At 42.1% G+C, this 12,905-nt stretch overlaps 1 protein-coding gene across 3 annotated transcripts in view; it reads left to right on the top strand.

Moving 5' to 3' along the window:
• Positions 1 to 1,003: 1,003 nt before the first annotated feature.
• Positions 1,004 to 12,905, top strand: part of scube1 (signal peptide, CUB domain, EGF-like 1) — a 324,611-nt gene continuing 312,709 nt past the window's right edge. For all 3 annotated transcript variants that reach the window (XM_047022448.1, XM_047022447.1, XM_047022445.1), the window contains exons 1-2: positions 1,004 to 1,192; positions 2,947 to 3,069. In XM_047022448.1, coding sequence (XP_046878404.1) covers positions 1,105 to 1,192; positions 2,947 to 3,069 — 211 coding nt within the window. In that variant the 5' untranslated portion in view covers positions 1,004 to 1,104. The remainder of the gene's footprint in view (positions 1,193 to 2,946; positions 3,070 to 12,905) is intronic.

Below are 12,905 nucleotides of genomic sequence, written 5' to 3'. Positions count from 1 at the left end.
CAACTACGTTTTTACTTTTCATATTTCAGCTAAAAGGTACGTGTAAATCAGCATCTGAATTAAAATGTGACGAGAAATAGGTAGTGTAGTTGCTAAAAATGTTCTTATTTTATTGATGAAACGGCTCATTTGTAAATTTGCTCCAACTTTTCGAGCTAGCATCTCAGTGCAGTGCAGACACTAGTTAACATTAGGTAGGCCTACTGTAAATTAGCAAGAGCTACAGAAAACGTAAAATTACAGGTACACGGACCATTTTTAGCTTTGTTATCTAGTTTTTGTAGGTAGTCAGTGTTATGTCTTTGCTGCGAGTCCAAAAAAACCCTAACCATCTCAATTCATTCTCCGTCCTTGCGTCCTTGCAAGACCGTTCTTCAAAAGAATGTACTTGCGTTCTCAGCGTTCTTCGGATTGATAAACAGCCATTAACTAATGTTCACCAACAGAGAGCAGCATCGCCTTATTTAAACCCCACAGTTGGCACTCGGTTCATTTGTGTTGAAAAAGGAACAGTTGGCCCAACATTGTCCATGTATTGTCAGTAACTTAACAGTTCGGTAAAGTTTAAACCTTAAAGCAACTGCGAACCTACCATGTCATTTATGAATGTGTGCGCCATTGAGTTCACTCTATCTCAAAAGATAAACGTCTATTCGTTTCTCTGTTCACTATTCTGCGCATACACACAGTCATGTCAAATTGATTAGGCAACCGTTTTTTGTATTTATACCTGAAAACTGTCTCTAGTGGAGTGAACAATATCACGAGCTCCAAACAACTATGGTACTGGTAAAAGTGCGGTAGGGCCATAGGGTTGCGCTCATCTCACATGGAGATCGACAGTAACAATCCGCCACTCTCTCTCTCTCTCTCTCTCTCTCTCTCTCTCTCTCTCTCTCTCTCTCTCTCTCTCTCTCTCTCTCTCTCTCTCTCTCTCTCTCTCTAAATTACACCTCCAATCCCCTCCTCAAATATGTGCAAGCCAATCAGCAGGCGAAGACAGGCTCAGTTGGTCCTGCTATTCTCTCCTGCTGCCAGTACCAAAACGGATCTCTTATCAAAGAAACACACAACCCAAAAACTGCATTCTATCACTGTTTTACCATGGGAAGTTCTTGCTTTTCCTGGGACATCTGCTTGTTTATCCTCCTCGTAAACACTTGTGAGATGATGGGGAATGTTGGACCCGCAGGTAAGCATTAGACTACTGGCTTACATTTTACAATGTATAAAACAGTACTAATACTGCTGTTTAATAGGCAACAATCGTTCCAAAATGATGAAAAATACTGGTGGGTGACAATTGAAATGGTTGTGCTAACATAATATATGGTAATGACTTGCACAGCAGCAACGCGGAGTCTAGCCATTTAAGTGCCAATTAAGTTGTAGGCTAACAGATGTGTTATAAATGTAAGCCTGATCATAATGAACATACCTTAACATTTGTTTCAAGAAACAGAATTCTCGAGATATAAATCAAAATGATTTTTCAGGGTAAATAAAGTTTAAGCTTAATTGCACACAGCCAAGTAGGCCTACCCTATATTTCAAAGTGCTTGTGTTGCTGCACTGGGTGAAACAACATTTTGTTCGAATCTGTTCAAAAATCTGTCTCTGGCGTCTGAAATCAAAATTCCATTACTACCAAATAGGCCAAGCATTATAGAGACTGAGTCTATCCATTCATTTGCCTGCTTGGAAGTGTTCTAGTACGCGTGCTAGGAGAACTTGGTCGACTGATGGCTTTCACGGTCTCTTGAGATTGAGACATAATTTTCAAGCCCCATATCGACAACCATTTAACAGACAGAGCAACGCATTGGCTCCCTCCCATCAGGAATGGGTTAATGGGTTATTAAGACAGACATTAAAGCATGAGGACTGGGCTTCGTAAATAAAAGGGTAGGTTTTGAATTGGCTACACATCAGACATTGCACTTGACTCCCAGGTATTCATTGCATGTTTAGTTTCATACTTAAAATAGAATTATCTGTCCACAACCTATGTCCTCTCCTATACTAAAGTTGCAACTGGACTGGAGTTCTGTCAGTACAACTTTTCCACAATCCCACTTTGTCTTCCCATGCAATCATTGCATGGGAGCAAATAAAAACAGACACCCACTTGATAGACAAATATTTATTATAATAGCATTTTATTGTTTATTTTTTGCATTTTGTCGAACTGGGCAAAGAGCCAGGTGTGAGGCCTTATTACCCCTGAGTAGAGAGCAGAGATGGCTGAACTAGTCTATTTATATGCAGTAAAGGGGCAGAAGGTTCTGTTATATGGTCATCTCAAAACATTAGGAGACCAAAGCAGCAATACTCTTCACAGAGATATGCAACAGTGCAGTCATAGAAGAAGATGTAGAGAAAAGGCTTGGAAACACACACACCCCTACCCATCCCTCATCCCTCTTTCAGCCCTCTTTCAGCTTGTCTTTAATCTCAGTCTTTTATCTGTACCTCTTTTGCTCTATTTCTCTTTTAAACCCCCCCAACCATGTGTGTGTGTGTCTGTGTGTGAATGAGATGTAATTAGTTGCCCCAGGATCTTGCCCCAGATGTGACAGGCCTCTCTAACAATGAACTGATCAACACACACACAATCTCTCTCTCTCTTTACATACACTCACACCCTCACTCACTAGTCTCTACTCTCAGTCACGTACACTCCCACACCCTCTTTGTCTCTCTCTTTACACACATAAACACATACACAAATTCTGTCTCTTTCGTCCCTCTCTTTGGAATCATTTTTTCCTGTTTGTTAGAAATGTATGTGTATGAATTTTAACTTTAATTTCATGATATTTTACTTGGCAAGTCGTTGTGCCTAATTTAGGCATCCATCTAATAGAAAGGCTTTGACTTCCATCAAGAAGTTGTGGTCGACCGTGCACCTAAAAGTTGTCTGGCCTCATCCACTGTTGTGTGCAGATGCAGACGAGTGTTCAGAGGACACGGATGACTGCCACATCGACGCCTTGTGCCAGAACACCCCCAAGTCCTTCAAATGCATCTGCAAGCCAGGATACAAGGGAGACGGCAAGCAGTGCGAGGGTGAGTTGTCCTTCCCCCCACAAGCACACTTACGTGCGCAAATGCTCATGCCCCTCCAAATTCCCATACGATGCACAGAAACGCCCACTCACCCTCCAACATGCTCATTGTGATAGTAGATTATACAGCTGTTGTATGGTACTACCCCCTGCCCTCAGGCTCTCCTAATTAACTAGGTGGAAGTGGACTCTGGGAAGGCATGAGGGTGAGAGAGGGCAGCACCTGGCTGTGCAATTGCACCTCTGCTCGCTTCTGCCTCAAAACGCATCAGCATAGCCCGAGCTGAAAAAGTGTGCATGCACGCACCCTCGCAGACACATGCACACACACCACATAGAATGCCTGATTTCCCATGTCCATGCTAAAGCTAACAACTCCTATTATGAGGTGAAAGCTAGACAACCAGAAGAAGACAGATGTTTGCGAGAGTATTGGTCGATCTATGTCAGGTTTATGTGTTGTTTTGCGTTGGTGTTGCATTTTGGGTCTGCATCCTTTCAAGTACCATCTGTTTGACTCAGTATTTGTGGGCACGTCAGTGAGTTAATCCGGTGGATATCCGACACTTTCCCTGTTTGCTCAGCTGCGGACCGGTCGCCCCCTACCTTACACACACCAACACACACGCACAGACACACACGTGTATGCATGCACATCAGAATCAGAATCAGAAATGGGTTTATTCGCCATTAATGTTTACACAGACAAGGAATTTGCTTTGGCAGGGAGGTGCATACAATAAACATATAGGAATCTTAAATTTAAATGAGGTCTAACTATACTAAGGATACATAAACTAGCAATACTAAGTGGAGTACTAGCAATACTAAGTGGAATACAATTAGAATAAAATATACAATAAAATAAAATATAAGTTGCCAATTTACAGTATAAAATACAATCTAAAATACAATATAACAGGAATTGAATGTAGTGCAAATATAAAGTTTTAAGACATTCAGTCAGTGTGGGCTCTTGTTGAGGAGGCCAACAGCGGAAGGGAAGAAACTGTTTGTGTGGCGTGAGGTTTTGGTCCTGATGGACCGCAGCCTTCTGCCGGAGGGGAGTGACTGAAACAGGGAGTGTCCAGGGTGGGAGGAGTCCGCCACAATCTTCCTCGCTCGTCTCAGGGACCTCGAGGTGTGCAAGTCCTCGAGGGAAGGCAGATTGCAGCCAATCACCTTCTCTGCAGTGCGGATGATACGCTGCAGCCTGCCCTTGTCCTTGGCAGTGGCAGCAGCGTACCAGGTGGTGATGGAGGAGGTGAGGATGGACTCAATGATGGCTGTGTAGAAGTGCACCATCATTGTCTTTGGCAGGTTGAATTTCTTCAGCTGCCGTAGGAAGTACATCCTCTGTTGTGCTTTCTTGGTGAGGGAGCTAATGTTCAGTTCCCACTTGAGGTCCTGGGAGAGGATGGTGCCCAGGAAGCGGAAGGACTCCACAGTGTTGACTGGGGAGTCACACAGGGTGATGGGGGTGAGTGGGGCGGTGTTCTTCCTAAAGTCCACAACCATCTCCACTGTCTTGAGAGCATTAAGCTCTAGGTAGTTCTGGCTGCACCAGGTCACCAGATTGTCTGCTTCCCACCTATAATCAGACTCGTCTCCACCAGAGATGAGCCCAATGAGGGTGGTGTCGTCCGCAAACTTCAGGAGTTTCACGGACGGGTGACTGGAGGTGCAGCTGTTGGTGTACAGGGAGAAGAGCAGAGGAGAAAGGACGCAGCCCTGGGGAGATCCAGTGCTGATGGACCGGGAATCAGAGACTTGTGTTCCCAGCTTAACGCACTGCTTCCTGTCAGACAGGAAGTCTGTGATCCACCTGCAGGTGGAATCAGGCACGTTCAGCTGGGAGAGCTTGTCCTGAAGCAGAGCGGGGATGATGGTATTAAAGGCAGAGCTGAAGTCCACAAACAGGATCCTGGCGTAGGATGCTGGGGAGTCCAGGTGCTGTAGAGTGAAGTGGAGGGCCATATTAACTGCATCGTCCACAGACCTGTTGGCTCCGTAGGCAAACTGCAGGGGGTCCAGTAGAGGGTCTGTTAAGGATTTACATGCACATATACACACACACACACACACACAGAGACTGAGGCCCTCATGTACGTACATTTGCAAACGTAATGTTATCAGCACAATGGCCAACCCGCAGAAAGTGCACACTGTGACACTTCAGTTTACGTCGTATTTACCAAACCTGCAGTTCATTGGGTAATCAGCGCCTTTCTCGGCCCACTATACCGTAAATTACGAGCATTTAAACACGCAATTGAATGGGCCGCCTCTCTTTCTATCATGGATCAGCCACCAAAGTCAAAACAGCAAAAACAAAGATTTAGTGATAACGAAATTGATGTGCTTGTTCATAAAGTAACAGCAATTTTAAATAATACAATTAAATTAACAAGGCTGGAATTCCACACCGACACAAAAAAAATGCCATCTGGACCGAAATTACAAATTCCAGTAACTGTAATATTGCATGGCTGCTTAGGCCAAATCCCAATACTCCCCCTTACCCCTTACGCTTACCCCTTAACCTTAGTTTTGCTCGTTCCCGTGAGAGCTAGTGGTGTCCCAATACTCTTTTTGAGCTAGGGGTAGGGCTAAGACGAAGGGGTATACACCCCTTAAAACCAAGTAAGATCTGGAGCTTACTTGAAACCTAGGGCTATGTGAATACTGCGCGACCGGCAACAATGGCGGCCAGATCATCCAGAGAGTTTGATAAATGTAATATTTTCGGCTTAATTCATTGATAATTTTTTTTAGACAGTCTTGTTTTGTGGTATACAAAGTCCTGTACAAAAAATTGCTAGTTTGGTACGCTAATGTTACAGTGCTGATTTGCATAACAGTCCCGCATTTCTCTGACTAGCATTCCTACAATTTTAAGTAAACTCCATTAGCAGCGAATTTCGTTTAATATCAGTGCATAACACTACTTGCTTTGGAGATATCGATACGTGCTAGATGACGTACCCGTAACCAAGTGGCATCCCATTTCTTAGGAATATGTAACCCTTACCCCTCAGTTTCGAGAGCCAAGGGCTAGGGGTATCTAAGGGCTAGGGGTAAGGAGTAAGGGGGAGTATTGGGATTGGCCCTTAATCTGTAACGCATAATGATTTCGTGTTCAATCATCTGAAAAAGTGTGATCCTTGTGGAAAAAATCCTTCCAGCTCGTCTCCTTGGCCCATGCCTTCGTCTTGCTCGGATTACTGCTGCCACTTCACCAGGAGGCATATGCGAGGAAACCCGCATATACCCGGTTTACACCATCTTTTAGGAGGCACAGAATTTTCACTGCAAAATAGAGGCGTGCTTTCACAGGCGTTTTTTGTACACACCGCAGAAAACATAATTAGACGTAGGGCTGGGCGATATGGGTAATTTTTTTCGATATTTATATTTACATTCGATAACGATAATCAAACGATATACCACAGATCTGTAGTAGCTATAAGTCTCTTCCTCAACTTTTTCCCTACACTCGGCATAAGGTTTAGGCAGAGCAGTGTGAGAGAAATGTTTGCGGCCAGGGAGCACGTACCTGGGGTCAAGTAACTAAAACTTTTTAAAACCTTGCTTTTTATCGATAGCCTTCTTATCAATACCTTGGCGCCAGGCCCGTAAAGATTATCCCCACAGCCCCCGCACCGCGGGGGGGCCTCGCAGGGATGGGGGGAGTGCGTGGCAGGCCCCCCGTTTATTTTTTATCCAATTTGAATTACATGGGATGTCTTATTGTCTTGTCTGTGTTTCCAGAGTTGATATAAAAATAAAGGAAAGTATATTTCAATCGAGAAAGTATAATTTGATCGAGATGGCGCCGACGATGGCAGCCACGGTAGCTCGGTGTGCTCTGTTTTGTCTGTTAATTCAGTGTTCTGCCAAGATTTTCGGGGTTCTCTAACAAGAGAAGCACTTCTTAACATCAGGACTACAACTCCTGTGGATTTATTTCCCACTTTTCTGCTTCCAGGGGCAGACTTAGTGGGAATTATAGTCAAAGCCACTCTCGGCTTTGTCCTAGTAGCGAAGAATCGTAGGAGAGGTAAACGGGCCGGTGCTTTGGTGCGACTTCGTCAGCGCGGATTGCGCACAGCGTTACCAAGGATATTTCTCTCCAACGTTCGTTCGCTGAGCAACAAACTGGACGAACTTCAGCTACTGGTATGGAAAGACAGAGACTTTGGTTCATCTTCCGTTTTGTGCTTTACGGAAACATGGCTGAGTGAAATGATCCCAGACTCTGCACTACAGCTAGCAGGTTTCAAACTGCTGAGAGCGGATCGTGACTCCCTGCTTTCTGGCAAAACGAAAGGCGGTGGTATATTAACAGTGGCTGGTGTGAAGATGTGACCGTGATTCTGCAGCATTGTTCTCCTGATCTGGAAACATTTTTTATTAACTGTAAACCTTTTTACTCGCCACGTGAGTTTGCTTCATTCATACTGGTCGGCGTCTACATGCCCCCTCAGGCTAGCGCCAACGAGGCTCAACGTGTACTCGCAAACCACATATTGTGCGTGGAGCATGAAAATCCAGATTCCTTGGTTATTGTGCTAGGCGACTTTAACAAAGGCAATCTCACTCAAGAACTCCCCAAATACAGACAATTCATCAAATGCCCTACCAGAGAAGAGAACACTTTGGATCACTGCTACTCTACTATCAGTAAAGCATACCATGCGGTTCCCCGAGCAGCACTGGGTCACTCAGACCACGCCATGGTCCGCCTGATTCCTGCATACAGGCAGAAGCTTAAGCGCTGTAAGCCTGCTGTGAGGACATAAAACAGTGGACCAGTGAGGCTATGGAGGAATTGCGGGCGTGCTTGGACTGTACTGACTAGGACATGTTCATGACTGCTACCAATAGTCTGGATGAGCTCACAGAGGCTGTGACATCATACATCAGATTAACCCATAGCCAATAAATCAAGAAAAACACCAATATTTCAGTGTTTCCTCAATATCTTCACATTATTCTATTCCTAGCTGACCAAGTTGTCCAAGCTTTGGTTTGGTGATAAAGTTGATTATTGATTAACCCATAGCCAATAAATCAACAAAAACACATATTTCAGAATTTCCTCAATATCTTTGTCAAAAATGAACATAGAACCTTCAGACCTGTTTTACATTCTGCTACTACTAGCTAACCAAGTTGTCCAAGCTTTTTTTGGTGATAAAGACGTTTATTGATTAACCAGGGCCATGGCCAATAAGTCAATAAAAACACCAATATTTCAGTATTTCCTAAAAATATAAGTTTGAAGTTTCTATGTTCATTTTTGACAAATATATTGAGGAAATACTGAAATATTGGTGTTTTATTGACTTATTGGCTATGGATTAATCAATAATCAACTTTATCACCAAACCAAAGCTTGGACAACTTGGTCAGCTAGGAGTAGAATAATTCGAAACAGGTCTGCAGTTTCTTTGTTCATTTTTGACAGTTATTGAGGAAACACTGAAATATTTGTGTTTTTCTTGATTTATTGGCAATATAGGTTAATCAATAATCAACTTGATCACCAAACCAAAGCTTGGACAGGTTGGTCTGCTAGTAGTAAAATAATGTGAAAATGTTCTGAAGCTTCTATGTTCATTTTTGACAAAGTTATTGAGGAAATACTGAAATATTGGTGTTTTTGTTGATTTATTGGCTATGGATTAATCAATAATCAACTTTATCACCAAACCAAAGCTTGGACAACTTGGTCAGCTAGGAGTAGAAGAATGTGAAACAGGTCTGACGTTTCTGTGGTCATGTATGACAAAGATATTGAGGAAACACTGAAATATTGGTGTTTTTCTTGATTTATTGGCAATACAGGTTAATCAATAATCAACTTTATCACCAAACCAAAGCTTGGACAAGTTGGTCTGCTAGTAGTAGAATAATGTGAAACAGGTCTGACGTTTCTATGTTTCTTTTTGACAAAGTTATTGAGGAAACACTGAAATATTGGTGTTTTTCTTGATTTATTAGCTATGGGTTAATCAATAATCAACATTATCAACAAACCAAAGGTTGTACAAATTGGTCAGTCAGTAGTAGAAGAATGTGGAACAAATATGAAGTTGGTATGGTGGATTTTGACAAAGATATTGAAAAAACATTCGGACTGTCAACTCTTTTACCCCGGTCCCTAAATATGACGCGGAGGTACGAATATGAATGTCTGTTGAATCTCGAATATGAATCTGATTTCACCTCGGTAACATACCGACGTATGCGACAGTAGTATCGTGCAGTTGCAGCGATTGCGTTTGACTATTTAAACATACAAAAAACAATCAAAGTTACAATATGTCATTGTATTTCAGTTATATACATATTACGATCGTGTAAAATGTATACTGTCATTGCTTTCTACAAGATTCACACATAGAAAATGAACGTGCAGTTTATATGTAAAGACTGTGGTAAAAGACTTTGCACACAGATTTGCTAAAAGACGCGCACATGTGTAGGCTATTCACCTGCAAACCGTTTGAGCGTTTTTTTCTAATTGAATAAATTTTCCTCAAAAGACAAGCTTGGCTTTTGATATGTTGCATTTATTATACGGCTCTTCAGAATGTTCCAAAAAGCTCAGTTGATCGCGTCGGGGTCCTGTTCGTCCCGTCGGTATTTGTATTACATTATCCGTTACATATGTGGTGGGGGGGGGGCTCTCAGGCTTATTCTGCGGGGGGGCCTCATGTGTTTCCGTTACGGGCCTGCTTGGCGCAAACTCACACTTTCTGCATGTTCCAACGAGTGATTTTGCTTCAGGTGGTAAAAAAGGTTTCATATATATATTAGTATTATAATTGGACCAAAACGCTGTCCAGAGACGTTATAAAAAATCCGCAAATGATTTACGGACCTAGCAAGCGGTTGCCTTGGAGAAGTTGACAACATATCGTCTGCACCAGATTCGTCGTGTTTGATTTGGGATTTTCCTACGTGTTGTTATATTATATAAAAAAACGAATATGGTCTTTCGACAGATCTACCAACACCTTTGTAAGCAGAGATTTGTTAAAACGTTTGTTAACCGAGACCGTAGGTCGAGGTCAACAAGAAGTCCACATTAGCAGTTTGTCGTATTACCAGACTTAACCACCTGTTTGTTTACTACACCAATTTGCACCGAACATTGCTCTGCTCTTTGTCGGATTTCAAAAAGTCAAACAACTTCCAAATAACTGAACAAGACTAACCCTTTTTATCAACAATTTCTCCATTGGAAGTTGCTCCTTCGCCATGGCTATCGCTGCCACTGTTTTCGGCAATAAGACAAATTTTCCGCAGTTAACATTAGCTACTCCACTCGACGTGCTCAGTATATTTTAGTGAGCGTAGGCTACCATTTCTCCGCAACTTCCTGCTGCATCACAGAAATTAAATGGACTGCTGTTCCTTGTTATTCTCTACCAACATTATCGATATTATTGAAAATGAATTCATGTTACGATATCTTTATCGAGGGAAGTCATTACTTCGATAGTTATTTTTATCGATATATCGCCCAGCCCTAATTAGATGCACTTTACGCATCCCCTCCCAACTCCCACTTTTCCCCTTGACCCTCCCGTGAATGCATGTGCATGACACGCAAAAGCACAATTTGCTATTTTCCGTTCCCGCGACAGGCAGTCTGCGCTTTTACATCAGTGCGGCATGCTTGTACATATCTCGCCATGCTTTTAAGCGCACATTGCGAAACAAATACGCCTGAAGTGGGCGCAAAAGCGTTAGTATATGAGGCCCAGACAGTGTTAATTTCGTCGACGAAAACTATGACGAAAAATGTTCGTTAACGACCTTTTTCTCATGACTAAAACAAGACTAAGACGTGACGAAAACGGATCTTTGAAAATAAAAACTATGACTAAATATATTATAACTTTCGTTAACGAGACGAGACGAAAATGTTGGTGGTTGACGAAGTCAAAATACTTTTTTTTCTCCAATAATTTTGTAGTTAGATAGATTCCTCCTCTCTGTTTCTTAAGCACGCTCTCATTTCTACTGCTGTCAGTGGCCGATTCTCGTCTCTCGGCCAAGTTTTACGCGAGTTAGAGGCGTGTTCGGGCGAGTGTTATCAACCCATGCAATTGGCAAGATATGTCGTGTTGCTATAAAGTACACAGGCAGCATGGCTAATTTAGGTAGTCACCTGAAGAGGCTACATGGTATTTGTGTGGAGACGTCTGCCTCCCCCTCGGATTCAGCTATGGCTACAATCAGTGGCTAGCTCCACCGGTACCCCTAGCAAGAATAGGAATTCTATATTCTCCGATAAACAAATCCCTGTTGTGTACTACAAAGTAATACGAGAGATAGCTGAGTCATTGAGAAAAACTTTAAAGTAGTACATGAGTTCAATTTAGTGTGTGGTGTTAAATGAGTGTTTACAGCAAATTGACTGCCAGTAATAGTTGATCCTTTTTAACATTTAGAGAACACATACAACAGGATAGAAGGACTGGTTTAAGGCAAGGTCCAGGCCTGATGTTATTTTATCTTTTGTCAGAGACTTTTTTTAATATGTGAAGTAAAACTTTCACTTGTTTAGTTAATTGATGATTTGCTGTCTGACAAAGAAGTACATCATTAAGTACCATATTAAATTGCATAGCATCATATTATTTTGCATCGCATCTCATTGAATCACATCTTGTCAAATTGCACTGCATTGCAATAGGGGTGAATCGTATCGCATTAGTAGTTGTGTTATGTTTTGAGTTTGTTGCTGTTATGTTTTGAGTTTGTTGCTGGTGCGGGTGGCATGGTGACGTCATTGCTCTCAAGTGTTTCACGTCTTGTTACATTGTTTCATGTTTCAGTTGACTCAGCTTCTGTATCATAGCCTAATTGTTCATGCCTACATAGCTTGTGGTTCATCAATGGTTTTTGGCCCCTTTGATAGCATCTTTGGTAAGATATTGTGGTTTTGAAATGTTGAGGTTTCACCCAAGACAAATATCTGATGTAAAAGTTGTTCTTATGTAACGCTATGTGTTTAATATTAGCGAAGCTCCAGCTGTGTCCGTTTAACAACCCTTTCCTGCCGGACCATTCAAATATGGGAAATAAAATTCCCATGGTTCCCGCCTTAATAACTTTGCCATCCAATCACAGATTTTATTTCTGAAAACTGCCAGATACTCATGACAACTTAAGCTCAAAGCACATATCATTGGTTAAGGGGTTAATGGGAGGGGGAAATAAATGTATCATCTGCAACGGCAGCCATTGTTTTCCGAGGCGGAGCCAGAGCGGAGACCATGGGAGATTGCCTACAGTGTTAGATTTACAGCTTCGATTTGAAATCGGAAACGATATTATGAGTAAAGACAAGTTCCTTAATATGTGTTGTCAATATTGTCAATTAAAAGTCTCAACTTTTTACTTAAGAAGAATTTATTTGTGGGAGTGACTTTTTCAGGAAGGAATGACGTGTCCGGCTTGGCCGTTTGTGACAGGCAGCTATGACGGTAGTAGCACTGTTTAGCTTCGATTTGAGCAGATTTATAAAAAATCTTGGAAAAACAACATTACTGGTAGATTATGTACACTGTAAGCTAAATGTACATGCCTTGTTTGGCCAATTTGGTCGATTGTGGAAGAAACTCGAACGTTTTTTAGTTATCGAGAGGAGGATCCAGCCATAGCGCTAGCTACTTTTGGGACAGGATAATTCCGGTTTCCCTATGTCTCCACTAGTCACTAGAATGGTCATAACTTTTAAACAAAATATGGTATTTCTAATCTGTCTTCTGTTCTACATTGCCCACAGACTTGTGGATATTCAACCTACTCAAAGTA

Source organism: Hypomesus transpacificus, chromosome 7 (genome assembly GCF_021917145.1).
Source record: "Hypomesus transpacificus isolate Combined female chromosome 7, fHypTra1, whole genome shotgun sequence".
NCBI classification, from domain to species: domain Eukaryota; kingdom Metazoa; phylum Chordata; class Actinopteri; order Osmeriformes; family Osmeridae; genus Hypomesus; species Hypomesus transpacificus.
The sequence above is the reverse complement of the archived record's forward strand: the minus strand, read 5'-3'. Positions and strand labels throughout refer to the sequence as shown.